Source organism: Syngnathoides biaculeatus, chromosome 2 (assembly GCF_019802595.1).
Source record: "Syngnathoides biaculeatus isolate LvHL_M chromosome 2, ASM1980259v1, whole genome shotgun sequence".
In the NCBI taxonomy this organism is placed as follows: Eukaryota; Metazoa; Chordata; class Actinopteri; order Syngnathiformes; family Syngnathidae; genus Syngnathoides; species Syngnathoides biaculeatus.
In genome coordinates this window covers 10,813,608-10,831,952 of record NC_084641.1, presented here as the reverse complement: position 1 = coordinate 10,831,952, position 18,345 = coordinate 10,813,608, and the positions used below count along the sequence as shown (strand labels likewise).

Below are 18,345 nucleotides of genomic sequence, written 5' to 3'. Positions count from 1 at the left end.
GGGACACACTGTACCTTATTATGTAGCTAAAAACACACTCCTCACTAGAAATACTTTTAATCAGGACCTCACAACCTATTTACATATATATGTGTTGTTTTCAGTTTTGTTTTTAAATTTTTAGTGGCATCGTTATACGTATTTTTCTTTTGAGGCGGGGGCCTTCAGCCTCCTTAAATGATTTAAAGCCAAGATAAATACTGTAATTTCACATTATACACACACACACCACACACACACACAACACACACACACACACACACACACACACACACACATTATTTATGGGAGTAATAATTTGGAGTAGAGAGATAACCAGGAGATAATTAGAATACAAACCCAGATATTTGCAAAACTGCATTCATAAAACTTTATTAATTTAAAAACCATTGAGTAATATTTGCCGTGCAAATGTTGGCAACCAGTTCAGGGTGTTCCCTGCCTCCTGCCCAAAGATAGCTGGGATAGGCTCCAGCATTCACGCGACCCTTGTGAGGATAGGCAGCTCATATATTAGGTGGGTGGAAGAGTAATGTTTTTCTCCATCCATAAAAGCCAGTGACAGGTCTACTTGTAGTACTTTGAGATCTACTGTATGGAATGTAGAGTGCAATACAGAGAGCCATTTATTATCCGTTACCTTGATTATCATCAGGTCTTGAGCCACTCAAGTAATAAACTTCCTTTGTAGCTTCCTCAGAGATGACTTATAAATGGAGATAGACTATATTAACATTATTTAAAAAGGCAATAAACTTATCACAAACTGTTTTTTATTGATTGGGAAATATGCAATAAAACGTCACATTGTCATTTGTGAAGGCCTGAAAGAGCCAGTTTGAGTTGCACTTTAATTTTCAGTTTAAAGTTGCTCTGTCATTTCCGAACTTTTCCTCCTTTCATTTGTCCTACTGTCTTAATCATTGACTTTATTTTAAATTTGCAGTAGCTGGAAGCCTTGCCCGCAGACCAACACCCATCCCATTTTTTTCTGCCCTAACCTTTTCTCACAGCAAGTTTTCAAAGTAATTTCACTGATCGGGTCATTTTCATCCTGGTCGTCAGTCTGCATTTCCTCTCTATGCAATGTCTCTTTGTCTGGAATCGAGTCACCTGTCTTTTGCTGTAACCCATCAGCAACTTCTTGGTCCTGACAGCCTCGCCGCCAAGCCTTCTCCTCAATTTGTTCTAAGTGTGTCTGACCTTTTGTCTTTTCACAAACAACGCCGTTGTCAGCCACAGACCCAGTCTTCTTCCTTCCATCTTCAACCACCATCACCTGTTCCTCCCACACTGCGAGTCCTGCAGCATCGGCAACATGGGAGCACAGCACCCCTATGTGGTTGATGGCAGTACTGCAGAGCTTCCAAAGACATACCCTCTGATCACAAGAGGTGGTGACTATCAGGCCTGGTCTCAGGAGCTTAAGGGCAGTTAGAGGGGCTGCATGTGCCAAGGGGATATTCATCTGGGAGAGGAGATGCAGACTAAAATGGGTTGGTGGTTTGTCCTGTGTAGAGTCCCCAATCCTGCCATGATATTCCAGGTAGTCCACCCTGAAGGTGGAAACGGTCAGCTGCCCGTCATCCCCTCCACTGCAAACGGTTACCAGGCAACTGGCGTCTTGGTGCCCTTGTGTCTGAGCCCAAACAGCCAATGTGTTGACACCACTCTGGTGGGCAGAAATGGTGAGGCACGGGATTGGTGGAGTCGCAAAATCACCTGGAGAGCCGGAGGTTGACGGAGAGGCTGGCCGGGTCAGATCCCACGCTGCAATTTTACCATCAGTTGCAGCGCTGAATAGCAGCATATACCTGATGAAAAGTACAAATAAAGCAAAAGGGAAATGTTTTTTTTATGATTGTTTACAGGATGTCAAAGAAACTGAAGACTTACATTTACACTAAGTACAGTGTTTTCTTATAAGTGCAGCCCTATGGGGGCACAAACCAGTGCAATCTGTAGGCCGGTCCCAAGCCCGGATAAATGCAGAGGGTTGCGTCAGGAAGGGCATCCGGCGTAAAAACTGCCAAACAAATATGAGCGTTCATCTAAAGCAGACATGTCCAAAGTCCGGCCCCCGGGCCAATTGCGGCCCGTGGACAAATTTTTACCGGCCCGCGGCCTCTATCATGAAATCAATAATATGCGGCCCGCCAGCACTGTTGACCACAGTATAAAATACATGTGTACAAAAAGCTATTTTTCATATTTTTCATTTCACCAGAAGATGGCAGTAGCCCTGTGGCCGCACTCTGGCCGCCGTGACCCTTGACCTTGCGTGATCGTTTCAGCCCAGCCCATTTCTAACATGGCGTCTGTAAACAAAAAAAGGAAAGTTGACCGCGAGGGCCGCCGCTTCCAGGACAAGTGGAAATTTGAGTATTTTTTCACTGAAATATGAAACAACTGTGTCTGCCTAATTTGCCAAGAGACTGTGGCTGTTTTCAAGGAATTCAACATCAAGAGGCACTACCAGACGAAACATGCTAGCTACGACAAGCTAAATGGGAACAAACGCGGTGAAAAAGTGAAGCAACTGGAAGCTGTTTTAACGGCACAGCAAAGCTTTTTCACAAGAGTCCGTGAGTCAAATGAAAATGCCACAAAGGCAAGCTACGAAGTGGCAACGCTGATTGCAAAGCACTGCAAACCTTTCACTGAGGGTGAATTTATTAAAGACTGTGTAATGAAAATCTTCTTCTTCTTTTCCTTTCGGCTTGTCCCGTTAGGGGTCGCCACAGCGTGTCATCTTTTGCCATCTTAGCCTGCATTAGATCTGCATCTCCTGCATCTTCCTCTCTAACCCCAACTGCCCTCATGTCTTCCCTCACCACATCCATAAACCTTCTCTTTAGTCTTCCTCTCGCTCTTTTGCCTGGGAGCGCCATCCTCAGCATCCTTCTACCAATATACTCACTCTCTCGCCTCTGAACATGTCCAAACCATCGAAGTCTACTCTCTCGAATCTTGTCTCCAAAACATCCAGCTTTGGCCGTCCCTCGAATGAGCTCATTTCTAATCCTATCCAACCTGGTCACTCCGAGCGAGAACCTCAACATCTTCATTTCTGCCACCTCCAGTTCTGCTTCCTGTTGTTTCTTCAGTGCCACCGTCTCTAATCCGTACATCATGGCCGGCCTCACCACTGTTTTGTAAACTTTGCCCTTCATCCTAGCAGACACTCTTCTGTCACATAACACACCAGACACCTTTCGCCAGCTGTTCCAACCTGCTTGGACCCGTTTCTTCACTTCCTGACCACACTCTCCATTGCTCTGTATTGTTGACCCCAAGTATTTGAAGTCGTCCACCCTCGCTATCTCTTCTCCTGTAGCCTCACTCTTCCCCCTCCACTTTTCTCATTCACGCACATATATTCTGTTTTACTTCGGCTAATCTTCATTCCTCTCCTTTCCAGTGCATGTCTCCATCTTTCCAATTGTTCCTCTGCATGCTCCCTGCTTTCACTGCATATGACAATATCATCTGCGAACATCATGGTCCAAGGGGATTCCAGTCTAACCTCATCTGTCAGCCTATCCATTACCACTGCAAATAGGAAGGGGCTCAGAGCTGATCCCTGCTGCAGTCCCACCTCCACCTTAAATTCCACTGTCACACCTAAGCCACACCTCACCATTGTTCTGCTGCCATCATACATGTCCTGTACTATTTTAACATACTTCTCTGCCACACCAGACTTACGCATGCAGTACCACAGTTCCTATCTTGGTACTCTGTTGTAGGCTTTCTCTAGATCCACAAAGACACAATGTAGCTCCTTCTGACCTTCTCTGTACTTTTCCACGAGCATCCTCAAGGCAAATAATGCATCTGTGGTACTCTTTCTAGGCATGAAACCATACTGTTGCTCGCAGATACTTACTTCTGTCCTGAGTCTAGCCTCCACTACTCTTTCCCATAACTTCATTGTGTGGCTCATCAACTTTATTCCTCTATAGTTCCCACAGCTCTGAACATCCCCTTTGTTCTTAAAGATGGGAACTAGAACACTTTTCCTCCATTCTTCAGGCATCTTTTCGCCCGCTAGTATTCTGTTGAATAAGTTGGTCAAAAACTCCACAGCCATCTCTCCAAATTGCTTCCATACCTCTACCGGTATGTCATCAGGACCAACTGCCTTTCCATTTTTCATCCTTTGTAGTGCCTTTCTGACTTCCCCCTTAGTAATCATTTCCACTTCCTGGTCCTTCACTCTTGCCTCTTCAACTCTTCCTTCTCTCTCATTTTCTTCATTCATCAACTTCTCAAAGTATTCTTTCCATCTATTTAGTACACTACCGGCACCAGTCAACACATTTCCATCTCTATCCTTAATCACCCTTACCTGCTGCACATCCTTCCCATCTCTATCCCTCTGTCTGGCCAACCTGTAGAGATCCTTTTCTCCTTCTTTCGTGTCCAACCTGGTGTACATGTCTTCATATGCCTCTTGTTTAGCCTTTGCCACCTCTACCTTTGCCCTACGTCGCATCTCGATGTAGTCCTTTCGCCTCTCCTCAGTCCTCTCAGTATCCCACTTCTTCTTCGCTAATCTCTTTCCTTGTATGACTCCCTGTATTTTGGGGTTCCACCACCAAGTCTCCTTCTCCCCTTTCCTACCAGATGACACACCAAGTACTCTCCTGCCTGTCTCTCTGATCACCTTGGCTGTCGTCGTCCAGTCTTCCGGGAGCTTCGGTTGTCCATCGAGAGCCTGTCTCACCTCTTTCCGGAAGGCCGCACAACATTCTTCCTTTCTCAGCTTCCACCACATGGTTCTCTGCTCTACCTTTGTCTTCTTAATCTTCCTACCCACCACCAGAATCATCCTACATACTACCATCCTATGCTGTCGAGCTACACTCTCCCCTACCACTACTTTACAGTCAGTAACCTCCTTCAGATTACATCGTCTGCACAAAATATAATCCACCTGCCTGCTTCTACCTCCGCTCTTGTAGGTCACTATATGTTCCTCCCTCTTCTGGAAATAAGTGTTCACTCCAGCCATCTCCATCTTTTTTGCAAAGTCCACCACCATCTGTCACTCAAAGTTCCTTTCCTGGATGCCGTGCTTACCCATCACTTCTTCATCGCCCCTGTTTCCTTTACCAATATGTCCATTACAATCTGCACCAATCACAACTCTCTCGCTGTTTGGGATGCTCAGAACAACTTCATCTAGTTCCTTCCAGAATTTCTCTTTCAACTCTAGGTCACATCCTACCTGTGGGGCATAGCCGCTAACCACATTATACATAACACCCTCAATTTCAAATTTTAGTCTCATCACTCGATGTGATACTCTTTTCACCTCCAAGACATTCTTAGCCAGCTCTTCCTTTAAAATAACCCCTACTCCATTTCTCTTCCCATCTACTCCGTGGTAGAATAATTTAAACCCTGCTCCCAAACTTCTAGCCTTACTACCTTTCCACCTGCTCTCTTGGATGCACAGAATATCAACCTTTCTCCTAATCATCATGTCAACCAACTCCTGTGCTTTTCCTGTCATAGTCCCAACATTCAAAGTCCCTACACTCAGTTGTAGGCTCTGTGCATTCCTCTTTTTCTTCTGACGCTGGATCCGGTTTCCTCCTCTTCTTTGTCTTCGACCCACAGTAGCTGAATTTCCACCGACGCCCTGCAGGTTAGCAGTGCCGGGCGCGGGCGTTGTTAACCCGGGCCACGACCGATCCGGTATGGGATTCTTTAGATGAACGCTCATATTTGTTTGGCACAGTTTTTACGCCGGATGCCCTTCCTGACGCAACCCTCTGCATTTATCCGGGCTTGGGACCGGCCTACAGATTGCACTGGTTTGTGCCCCCATAGGGCTGCATTAAAGACTGTGTAATGAAAATGGTTGAGAAAATTTGTCCCGCGAAGAAGCAAGAGTTTGCCAATATTTGCCTGGCTCGTAATACTGTGGTACGGAGAATTGAAGACGTTTCATTAGATGTTAAGAGACAGTTAGAGGCAAAAGGAACTGAGTTTGACTTTTTCTCGTTAGCGTGCGATGAAAGCACGGATGCGTCCGACACCGCTCAGTTACTGATCTTTTTAAGAGGAGTGGACAATGACATGAACGTGAGTGAAGAGCTTCTGGACCTCCAGAGTCTGAAGGGCCAAACAAGAGGAACGGATTTATTTGTTTCTGTTTGTTCCACCGTAGATGACATGAAACTACAGTGGAATAAAGTCACCGGGATTATTACGGACGGCGCACCTGCCATGGCTGGCGAGCGGAGTGGATTATCAAGCCTTGTCTGTAACAAAGTCAGCGAAGAAGGAGGCAGCGCTATTAAACTCCATTGTATTATTCATCAAGAAGTTCTCTGTGCCAAATATATGAAATATGATAATGTTATGAAACCGGTGATAAAGACTATTAATTATATTCGCTCGAAAGCGCTGTGCCACCGCCAGTTTCAACAGTTTCTTCTCGACATCCAGGCTGAATACGGAGATGTTTTGTATCACACCGACGTAAGGTGGCTCAGTCGGGGGTCTGCGCTGCAGCGCTGCTTCTCTCTCAGGGAGGAAATTGGACAATTCTTGACTAAAAAGGGACAACCCATTCCACAAATTAAATGATCCTGTTTGGATGGCTGATTTGGGATTTTTAGTTGACATAACGCGACATCTGAATGCGCTGAACACAAGCCTTCAAGGGCAAAATGCAGTGGTAAGCCAACTGTATTCACACATCAAAGCCTTTCGGACCAAGCTGCTACTTTTCCAAAGACACCTGTCACAGGCGCAGCCCAATACCGCACATTTCCCGTCGCTGCAGGAAATTGTGACCAGTTTCCCACAGATCAATATCAGTGCGCAAATGACAAAGTATGCAGCAGACATCTCATCTCTGGTCGAGGAGTTTCAGCAGCGCTTTCGGGACTTTGCAGCTATTGAAAAGGAGATCACGCTTTTTTCCTCTCCTTTCTCCGTGGACCCTGATGACGCTCCAGACCACCTGCAACTGGAGCTCATTGAGCTGCAGTGTGACGCCGAGCATCGCAGTCGGCACCAACAACTCCCTCTTGTCAACTTCTACCGCCAGCTGGATGAAGGCAGGTTCCAAGCAATTCGGACATTTGCTAAGAAAATGCTGAGCTTGTTTGGCTCCACATACATGTGCGAGAAGACATTCTCCGTTATGAACATTAACATGAGACGCATGAGGATGAGACTGAGTGACTCTCACCTGCGTGACGTCTTGCGCATCAAAACCACTGCTCTTGAGCCAGACATGGACTACATACTGCAGTCAAGATCCCAGTATCACCCTTCACATTTGCGCAGGCAAGACCTTTGTTAAGTCCTCTGAGTTGAATAAATTCTTAAATCTCAGTTAATTATTTTTTTTGTGATGGTCAAAATCACAGTTTGAATATGCAGTGATCATTGTTTTGTTTTCAGCACTTTTCCTACAGTGAGCATATAATAGTGAATAATATGTAATGTTTCACATGAACTTAGATATCCTTTACAGTTTTCTTAATTTTTTGTGGTTTGTGATTTCGGTAAAAACCTAAATGTAAAAAAAAATGTAAAAGTAAAAGTATGCCATTTGTAATTAAATTAAAAAAAATCCCAAAAAGTTAATTTGTATTTAATGTTAATGGTTCAAAGAATGTCAGGCTAAATAGTCGGCCCCCACACATTTTCACCTTACCAAATCTGGCCCTCTTTGCAAAAAGTTTGGACACCCCTGATCTAAAGAATCCCATACCGGATCGGTCGTGGCCCGGGTTAACAACGCCCGCCCCCGGCACTGCTAACCTGCAGGGCGTCGGTGGAAATTCAGCTATTGTGGGTCGAAGACAAAGAAGAGGAGGAAACCGGATCCATCGTCAGAACAAAAAGAGGAATGCACAGAGCCTACAACTGAGTGTAGGGACTTTGAGTGTAGGGACTATGACAGGAAAAGCTCAGGAGTTGGTTGACATGATGATTAGGAGAAAGGTTGATATTCTGTGCATCCAAGAGAGCAGGTGGAAAGGTAGTAAGGCTAAAAGTTTAGGAGCAGGGTTTAAATTATTCTACCACGGAGTAGATGGGAAGAGAAATGGAGTAGGGGTTATTTTAAAGGAAGAGCTGGCTAAGAATGTCTTGGAGGTGAAAAGAGTATCAGATCGAGTGATGAGACTAAAATTTGAAATTGAGGGTGTTATGTATAATGTGGTTAGCGGCTATGCCCCACAGGTAGGATGTGACCTAGAGTTGAAAGAGAAATTCTGGAAGGAACTAGATGAAGTTGTTCTGAGCATCCCAAACAGCGAGAGAGTTGTGATTGGTGCAGATTGTAATGGACATATTGGTAAAGGAAACAGGGGCGATGAAGAAGTGATGGGTAAGCACGGCATCCAGGAAAGGAACTTTGAGTGACAGATGGTGGTGGACTTTGCAAAAAAGATGGAGATGGCTGGAGTGAACACTTATTTCCAGAAGAGGGAGGAACATATAGTGACCTACAAGAGCGGAGGTAGAAGCAGGCAGGTGGATTATATTTTGTGCAGACGATGTAATCTGAAGGAGGTTACTAACTGTAAAGTAGTGGTAGGGGAGAGTGTAGCTCGACAGCATAGGATAGTAGTGTATAGGATGACTCTGGTGGTGGGTAGGAAGATTAAGAAGACAAATAGGTAGAGCAGAGAACCATGTGGTGGAAGCTGAGAAAGGAAGAATGTTGTGCGGCCTTTCGGAAAGAGGTAAGACAGGCTCTCGATGGACAGCAGAAGCTCCCGGAAGACTGGACAACGAAAACCAAGGTCATCAGAGAGACAGGCAGGAGAGTACTTGGTGTGTCTTTTGGTAGGAAAGGGGAGAAGGAGACTTGGTGGTGGAACCCCAAAATACAAGGAGTCATACAAGGAAAGAGATTAGCGAAGAACAAGTGGGATACTGAGAGGACTGAGGAGAGGCGAAAGGAGTACATCGAGATGCGACGTAGGGCAAAGGTAGAGGTGGCAAAGGCTAAACAAGAGGCATATGAAGACATGTACACCAGGTTGGACACAAAAGAAGGAGAAAAGGATCTCTACAGGTTGGCCAGACAGAGGGATAGATATGGGAAGGATGTGCAGCAGGTAAGGGTAATTAAGGATAGAGATGGAAATGTGTTGACTGGTGCCAGTAGTGTGCTAAATAGATGGAAAGAATACTTTGAGAAGTTGATGAATGAAGAAAATGAGAGAGAAGGAAGAGTTGAAGAGGCAAGTGTGAAGGATGATTACTCAGGGGGAAGTCAGAAAGGCACTACAAAGGATGAAAAATGGAAAGGCAGTTGGTCCTGATGACATACTGGTAGAGGTATGGAAGCAATTTGGAGAGATGGCTGTGGAGTTTTTGACCATCTTATTCAACAGAATACTATCGGGCGAAAAGATGCCTGAAGAATGGAGGAAAAGTGTTCTAGTTCCCATTTTTAAGAACAAAGGGGATGTTCAGAGCTGTGGGAACTATAGAGGAATAAAATTGATGAGCCACACAATGAAGTTATGGGAAAGAGTAGTGGAGGCGAGACTCAGGACAGAAGTAAGTATCTGCGAGCAACAGTATGGTTTCATGCCTAGAAAGAGTACCAGAGATGCATTATTTGCCTTGAAGATGCTAGTGGAAAAGTACAGAGAAGGTCAATGGAGCTACATTGTGTCTTTGTGGATCTAGAGAAAGCCTATGACAGAGTACCAAGAGAGGAACTGTGGTACTGCATGCGTAAGTCTGGTGTGGCAGAGAAGTATGTTAAAATAGTACAGGACATGTATGATGGCAGCAGAACAATGGTGAGGTGTGGCTTAGGTGTGACAGTGGAATTTAAGGTGGAGGTGGGACTGCAGCAGGGATCAGCTCTGAGCCCCTTCCTGTTTGCAGTGGTAATGGATAGGCTGACAAATGAGGTTAGACTGGAATCCCCTTGGACCATGATGTTCGCAGATGATATTGTGATATGCAGTGAAAGCAGGGAGCATGGAGAGGAACAATTAGAAAGATGGAGACATGTGCGTGAATGAGAAAAGTGGAGGGGGAAGAGTGAGGCTACAGGGAGAAGAGATAGCGAGGGTGGACGACTTCAAATATTTAGGGTCAACAATCCAGAGCAATGGTGAGTGTGGTCAGGAAGTGAAGAAACGGGTCCAAGCAGGTTGGAACAGCTGGCGAAAGGTGTCTGGTGTGTTATGTGACAGAAGAGTCTCTGCTAGGATGAAGGGCAAAGTTTACAAAACAGTGGTGAGGCCGGCCATGATGTACGGATTAGAGACGGTGGCACTGAAGAAACAACAGGAAGCAGAACTGGAGGTGGCAGAAATGAAGATGTTGAGGTTCTCGCTCGGAGTGAGCAGGTTGGATAGGATTAGAAATGAGCTCAATAGAGGGACAGCCAAAGTTGGATGTTTTGCTGACAAGGTTCGAGAGAGCAGACTTCGATGGTTTGGGCATGTTCAGAGGCGAGAGAGTGAGTATATTGGTAGAAGGGTGCTGAGGATGGAGCTGCCAGGCAAAAGGGCGAGAGGAAGACCAAAGAGAAGGTTTATGGATGTGGTGAGGGAAGACATGAGGACAGTTGGGGTTAGACAGGAAGATCCAGGAAATAGGCTAAGATGGCAAAAGATGACACGCAGTGGGGACCCCTAACGGGACAAGCCGAAAGGAAAAGAAGAAGAAGACAGTGTTTTCTTATAAGTAATTGCATTTGTTAATTCATTCATTTTTGTATGCCGCTTATCCTCACTACCGTAGTGGGGATGTTGGAGCCTATCCCAGCTAACTTGAGGCAAGAGGCGGGGAACACCCAGAAGAAGTCAGCAGCCACTCACAAGGTTTAAAATTAAAGTTTAACCATCCAGTGTAAAGAGAGAAATTACATTCTTACCTGACGCCTTTTCCATCCTGCAAGCTGCAGGTAGCGATACTAAGTACACACCGCTGGTGGCAAAACGTCTCCCACAGCAAATCTATTTGGCGTTTAACTTCACTGATGGAGAACAATCTAGAAATGGGGGATGGGGGTGGGGGGGAGAGATTAAAATGCAATGAAGTCAAAACAATTATGAGGGGAAAAAAGCGGAAAAAGGCCGGACTAAAAGACGGGTTAAAACCTTGGACATCAGTGAATCAATGGATAGCTACCATGTATGACCTAAATAGTTATACAGAAGGAGTCATCCAGCTCCCCAAAGTAATACGTTTAAAAAAAAATAAATATACATTTCTTTTGAAAAATGACATTACAGCTTTGAGCCAACACGAACACACAGTAACATAATGGGCTTAGATTGGTTGGGATTTTTCTGTATGCCATCATATAGCAATGTAGCCCTATGGGGGCACAAGCCAGTGCAATTTATAGGCCAGTCCCATGCCCAGATAAATGCAGAGGGTTGCATCAGGAAGAGCATGCGGCTCAAAGTTCTAATCAAGAGGACCTATATTTTATTTCTATATCACACAAAGTAGCTGATTTTTCATAAACCAATATTTTAAAAATTCTCAACACAACAGAAATTAGCGCCAAAGTGCACATTTTCTTTATAATCCGAATGCCTCCCATTTCTGTTTCAAACCGAGGCTCTGTTGAAGCTGCTTCTGTGTGACGTCACGCCAAGACAACCCCAGTACAGAAATGGCTTTCTACACAGACAACCATACATGCTGCAAGTGGGATCTCGAGGAGATAGACAGCAGTGATGAAGAAGTTTTTTTGATTTATTCTCTTATTCTTCCCGTGTTCGAAAAACATCCTATGCAGGTGTAATTTATCCATATATGTTCAATCTGGAGTTGACGAATGCAATACAAGGACAGGATTCATCGAGACCTGACGAAGTTGACGTGGAACTTCGCACCCAAAACACAGACTGGTAGGTGCCTCAAGAAATCCACGTACACCTTCTTGACGAAATAATCTAATTCAAACACATTTAAACATCTGATGCTGCTCGCACACAACAGTGAGTCGTTTGTTGTTGTACTCGAGACTGAGTTGGTGTAAAAAAAAAAAAAAAAAAAAAAAATCAAAACCTTCAATTTCATGTTTATAGCCGGCGGAACGGTGGATCAGCTGGTAAAGCATTGGCCTCAAAGTTCTGAGGTCCAGGGTTCAATCCCAGACCCACCTGTGTGGAGTCTGCATGTTCTCCCCATGCCTGCGTGGGTTTTCTCTGAGCACTCCGGTTTCCTCCCATATCGTAAACGCACGCGTTAATTGGAGACTTTAAATTGCCCCTAGGTGTGATTGTGAGTGCGGCTCTTTGTCTCAATGTGCCCTGCGATTGGCTGGCAACCAGTTCAGGGTGTACCCCGCCTCCTACCCGTTGACAGCTGGGATAGGCTCCAGCAGTACCCGCGACCCTCGTGAGGATAAGCAGCAAAGGAAATGGGTGGATGGATGGATGTTTATAGCCCAAGTTTTAAATAATGCACCTAACACTTGAGAGCAGACACTGGCAAAGTCAAATTTCAGGAAGACCTCAGCGACAACAGTACACTAACATTATACAGTGTCCAAATTTTGTGACCTCGTAAACATCACATGGATACGGATATTAGCTGACATACTGTATCTGTATTGTACTGACATTTAAAACGAGGTAGATACATGTCAATCCTAAACAATTGAACACGTATGTACCTACTTGCTACCGAAGCCAAGGGAACACTCTACTGGGTTTTCAAAGGAGTCCTCCGGGAAATGCTTGGAACATATTCTTGTCCACTTTGATTTGTAAGTCCAATGCGCTCGCTTTGTCTTCACAAACCTGTTCCATAACCTGCCTATGCGTTTATGTTTCAGCTTGTAAGGTGATCCCGTCAGCGTTTGACGCAGAACAGCCGTATGCAACACACTTCCTCGATCACCACCTTTGCTAGCTTTTTCACTCTCTGGCTAAATGTTGTCGTGATGTGAAGTCACATTCCGGGGAGTTACGGAACTTGACGAATCTAAGTGACATTTCGAACAAAATCGTGAGACTGACTTTGACGCTAATTTATTTCATTTCTGTTGTGTTGAGAATGTTTTCAATATTTTTTAATGACATTTTAGCTACGTTTGTATGATAGATACAATAAAATTCCGCTGGATTAGACCTTTAAAATTTTTCCAAACGAATATAGCCACAAACACCACAATTGAAAGAGTCCACATTAAAGCACTCCTTGATGGTAGGAGGTTTCTTGAAAACAAACAAATTCTTGTTTTTAATGACAATAAATGTAATAAATGTGTAGTGTACATTTGATGCAACATCACATACCTGACAGCCCCATCACTGCAGGCAAGAGCCACAAGAACACCTTCTTTGCTGTGGTCCACCACAGCCATAGACATGTATCTGAAAACACACAGCCATGAAGGCAACAGTTCTTAAAAGTATTTCCAATTCATGGGGATACTCTACATCAGTGTTCTGACTTGCCTGGTTTCTGGGTCCATTTTCACCATCTTGTGTCTGTTCCGCTTCCTCTCCCAGTGTTCGTCCAATCGATGACTTGCCACCTGCACCACTTGGCAGCAGGGGGCCAGTCTCTGCTTGTCCCAACCAATCAAGAGTCGGTAACACTGTATTTGAGCCCGACCACTGGCTGATATCAGCAGGGCAGAGAGAGACTGCCCCTCCTGATGAGTTACCGCCTCCAATGTGCGAACACTTGAGATGTGGTCAGTAATAACGGAAAGAACTGTGACACTACCAGAGTTGGGCTGTACGGCCAGAACAGTTAAGGTTGTGTCTTCCCCACCCGTGACTATTATTTCCCACTGTGCTTTCATGTGGACCCCATCTGCCTCCAATATTCCTGTTATGTTTCCTATCGTATCTCTAGGAACCCAAATGCTCCCCAGCCGGCAAACACATCCGATCCCTCTGCCGTGGATGCCCTCTTTCAGAATCCAGCTTTCATTCTTTGCTGCCTTGCCATCTGAGATTGGTGACTTTAGGGGGTGCTCAGAAGCCAGGACGGACCCCTGCTTGATGAAGACCAGAGCTCCGTATCCGGGCCAAACCCCTCTGCAATTCGGCCAGAAACTCCAAGAGCGATGGCCCCCACCACAAGGCACCACGAATAGCTTCTCCTGTCTCACTGGGTCCCAAACTACAAACTGGGTGGCATGAAACCCAAAGATGACAAAGCGGGCTTCCGTTCCTTTGTTTTCCATCTCTAACCCTTTTTCTTGGTCCTCTGGCCTCCCAGTTAAAGACTCCTGTATCGTATTTTGGCTTGCAAATTCCTTATTTCCTTTGTCCACAAGATTGTTGGGTTCCACGATCAAAGCCTTCTCCAACCATTCCATACCTTTGCAAGCCCGTTGGACTCTCAGAACCTCCAGATGAAGGATGCTCTCATCACTTCCCTCAACCCTTTCTTTCAGTTTGTCATGCACTCTAAAAACACGTACACAGCCATCCCTTCCAGTGCTGTAGAGAAGTCCCTGATATTTAGAGATTGACGTGACACCCTGTTTTCCATGCACCCCAAACAAGCAGCTTAGCGGAGACAATGTCGAGCCATTGTGTCTCTGTGGACGCTCTTTATCTTCCGTTGTTCTATCATTTTCATGAGTTTTTTTACATGCTTGCATCCAGTCAGGTGCCTTGTATTCACACCCCTTCTTTGGGTCTTCCTGAAACAAAAGCAGGGATCCTCTTCTATCCCCGCACGCCCACAGAGTCCCCACCGGTTTGGTGGTAAGGCGTACTGCCGCCGTTAGCCATCGTTTGGCACAGGCAGGGAGGACAAACGAAGGGAGACATTTCACCCCGAGAACCAAAGAGCCGACTTCATTTAATCTCGCATCAATACACCAACGATAAACTTGTCCGTCGGCACCCGACGCTAGCAAATATACGCTTTCTTCTCCCTGTTGCCAAATAAGACTGTGAATCTTTCCTGATCCAGCTTGGAGAACAGTCCCATTGTGTGGATCAGAGATGTGAAAGACCTTTAAGGCTCCACTGAGGCTCCCAACGGCGCATAAATTAGCTCGACTGGAGTCTTTCACTCTAACAGCCACTGTTTCCATCACACAGTAGGACTGAAACTCGGGAGAACCTTGCCACACCAACTCCCAGTTGCCGTCAACATTTTGATAAACAATTCCTTGGTCAGTACAAGCCAAAATGCTACACTGGCTCCACCTTTTATTGTCAGATTCCCCGTCTACAACACAAACCACCTTTGGCATACCTTGACCAGAGAATTTCAAGTCTGTTGTCGTTTCTGTTACGGAGTCCTCCTCGTCATTCTCCTGAAATGTCCACAACCTCAAACCTCCATCTGCTCCTCCAGTTGCCACCCATTTGCTCATCTCATTCCCTCTTCCTGTGCTGACCGCCAGTGCCCGAATCCCACCTGCTCGATGTCCCTTTAAGGTGCGAAGCACTCTCCCACTTCCAACCCAGTCCCAAATTAAGCAGGTCCCATCTTCCCCAGCGCTAAAAACTCTCGCTGGGCAGAGGTGCACAGAGAAGACCCTTGCCTGGTGTCCAAAAAGAACCCTTAAGCAAGTTGGGTTCAAATCTCCACAGTTTCCTCCAGAGCCCCCTAAAGCACCGACAGCCCACACCCTGACACTGCGGTCATCTGAAGCTGATGCCAGCCATCCTTTCTCCTGGAGGTAAGAGATGCTGAAGATAACGCCAGTATGTCCCAGCAAACGCCTTTCTACTGGAGCTTTTTTGTCACTTTCTTCTCCTCCAGGCTTCCACAGAACCAGCTGGTTAAAAACCGTACCACCTACCAGAACAGTATCTTCCCAGATTTTGTGCACCACAAGGAGCGCAGAGTACAGCAGACACCCTTCCAGACAACAGCGCTGAGTTAAGGTGGTCCCTGAGCTGATGTCCAGGAGAAGAGCACCATTATGGGCAACAGCCACACAGAGGAGAGACTGTTTGTCTTCATATAGCCAGCGGATATCCAGGACCCAGTCTTGAAGCGCTACAATGGGACTCAGTATCTCCAAGCGTGCGTGTTCCACAGCAGAGAAATCCAAATGAAGCCTCACTAGCCTGACCTCCTTCCCACCAAACACAGCCAGGTCAAAGTAGTTGGGTACATTGTTGGAGCTCAGGCCTGGGGAGTGAAGAAAGGGGTTTCACGGCCATCAGTTTTAGTGATGAAAGTTAAGTAGAAAGTAAATCCTCCAAAGCATGTAATGAAGATTAAGTACATGGCAGCGAGAGACCGGGAACAAGAGAGTCCTCCACTAACGGGGAGACAAATCCATAATGATACAGTGAATGTTCAATGAAACAACACCTACTCAAGCTTACCTTTGGTTTCTCTGTAATTTTCTGTGAAAGAAGTCTGTCGTGTAAAGACTCTTGGCCTTATCCCGTGGATGCGGTGCTGTTGGAGCACATGCTCTGAGTTGCATGCTTTAGGTTCAGGTTGAAGACTGTACAGACTCAACACTGGACCTTCGCCTGTCAAAGAAGACGAGTGAAGACAATTCAGACAACAATTGAATTGCAGACACATTTAACATGTTTTTGGAATGATATATCATGGATAATTGTACGTGCGTTTCCCAATTAATACAAGATGTACAAGCGGATCAGCTCGTCGCCACTTTTAAGTGTGCTGCGCTGTTCCACTCGGACCGCAACCAGAGCCATGATCTGCAGCACCTCACACCGAAAATACAAAAAAACAGTGCAACAAATACGACACGGGCTGATCTGAAGAGCAAAAATTGTTGCTTAAACCTAAGAGCAGCAAAAGAGGATGTCCGCGCCACAGGTGGGCAGAGTAGCCAAGTATTGTACTCTAGTACGAGTACTCTTATGTGACAATAATGTGACTCAAATAAAAGTTAAAAAGTAGTCCTCCCAAAAAATACTTGAGTAAGAGTAAAAAGTACACGTTGAATTACTCAAGTAGTGAGTGAATAGCAGCAAAAAAAATCTATCTGCAATTTACTGCACTGTTTTCTCGAGTTATGGAGTTGTGGAGCTAGAGGGGGAGGGAGTAACACTTCTCTTCTCACTGTACATTCCAAGTAAAAACTACAGCGCCGTACTGATATATACGATTACTTTTACACAGTCACTTTTTTTCTGACACAAGCTGCCCAAAATGTTTTATCAAGTCTGACGTACCAAAGATTCAATAAACCTATGCTAATGCACCAATAAAGTCATAATACCAGAAAATATTATTAAAACCATTTCTAGGTCACAGGTACAAAGTAATCAATTGGAAAACACAAAGTAAGTCATTATGTGATCCACTTTTGGGTTAGGAAACTGTTGTAATCACCACCACTCCTCGCATGCCAGCCCTCCCTAAAACTGTTCTCATGAAGTTGGAAGCATGGTAGCACTCCAAACGTTTTATGAACTCGTGTAAATATGCTTATTTTAAGAGAAACAGAGAAATTAGAATCTGACCACACACAAAAAAAAAATATACAATAAATGATTGCAGCCTACCTGTCAATAGACATGTATCCTGAAGGAACTCCAGAGCTGTGATTGGGACCGCTAATACTGCTGTCTTCATGTCTCAGTGATCGGGCCTTCAAGTAACCTTCGTGTCATGTATGTATTGTTTACGCACGGCAGAAGCAGAACTAAAATTGAGTGGGAAACGGCAATTAACTATTTACCCTGACATGCTACTCTGGTCTAGTATAAATACGTTTATGTTACGTTAATACAAAAAGTATCGCTTATACTTTGCATCATAGACACTATACATCCTAAAAAAAATAAAAATTAAATACTGTTCAAAGCATCCCCATTTTCGAGCGTTCAACTTGGTTCTGTTCCGTTCACACGAGACATGATGCACTCGCGTGCTACAGATGTCGAATTAGCGACGCGCCTACGTCTCGGCGACATAGGTGGGGGCAAAGTTACCATCGAATGCAAAGCATGGATATTCAAATGAAGTCATGAGGTAACTTGCATTTTCGCAACCAATTTTCATGCAGTTTAAGTTTCGTCAACGCAAAAATCGTGCGCAAATCCAACATAATACTCTAAAAAAATATTCCCCAAAATACATTTAGGAAAGGTTATTCCCAGTTTCATAGTTGTAATTGTACAACGTTGTGTCAAAGCCAGTGCATTTTAATGTGCACCAATCCTACTTCTGTTTTCTTGGCATCCACAAAGGAAATAAGTCGACATTCTGCCCTTACTAGTTCTACACCTTAACAGGCACGCAGATCAAAAGGGGCGTTTTGTATCTACTTAAATGTATATGTAGCTATGGCTAACGTCTTCCGTTCCGGGCAGGGTTCTGACCAATCAGACTTGCATATGGGTTTCTTATTTGTGATTGGCTGAAAAAAGTCTACCTCTAATTTAGTTGGACAAACTACATCAC

General features: G+C 45.0%; 1 protein-coding gene across 3 annotated transcripts; it reads right to left on the bottom strand.

The window, feature by feature from the left end:
- Positions 1–411: 411 nt before the first annotated feature.
- Positions 412–18,226, bottom strand: wdr6 (WD repeat domain 6). 3 transcript variants are annotated; one of them, XM_061832942.1, is made up of 7 exons: positions 18,107–18,226; positions 17,445–17,584; positions 16,284–16,436; positions 13,428–16,083; positions 13,266–13,343; positions 10,883–10,999; positions 412–1,814 (listed from the first exon to the last, which is right to left on the bottom strand). In XM_061832942.1, exons 2-7 carry the CDS (start codon positions 17,512–17,514, stop codon positions 935–937), a joined length of 3,954 nt encoding a protein of 1,317 aa, XP_061688926.1. In that variant the 5' UTR covers positions 17,515–17,584; positions 18,107–18,226; the 3' UTR covers positions 412–934. The 3 variants fall into 3 exon arrangements, with proteins under 3 accessions (XP_061688926.1, XP_061688935.1, XP_061688943.1); XM_061832951.1 differs by lacking the exon at positions 18,107–18,226 and adding an exon at positions 17,738–18,012; XM_061832959.1 differs by lacking the exon at positions 18,107–18,226 and having other exon boundaries at positions 1,433–1,639; positions 1,723–1,814; positions 17,445–18,014.
- Positions 18,227–18,345: the final 119 nt, after the last annotated feature.

Bases quoted from the DNA above. Each gene is read 5' to 3' on its own strand.
- wdr6 (XM_061832942.1), bottom strand. From the start codon at position 17,514: ATGAAGACAGCAGTATTAGCGGTCCCAATCACAGCTCTGGAGTTCCTT. The intron at 11,000-13,265 runs GTATGTGATGTT...CCCCATTTCTAG, and splicing joins TGCAGTGATGGGGCTGTCAG to ATTGTTCTCCATCAGTGAAG. The intron at 1,815-10,882 runs GTAAGAATGTAA...ACTTTTCATCAG, and splicing joins CAGGATGGAAAAGGCGTCAG to GTATATGCTGCTATTCAGCG.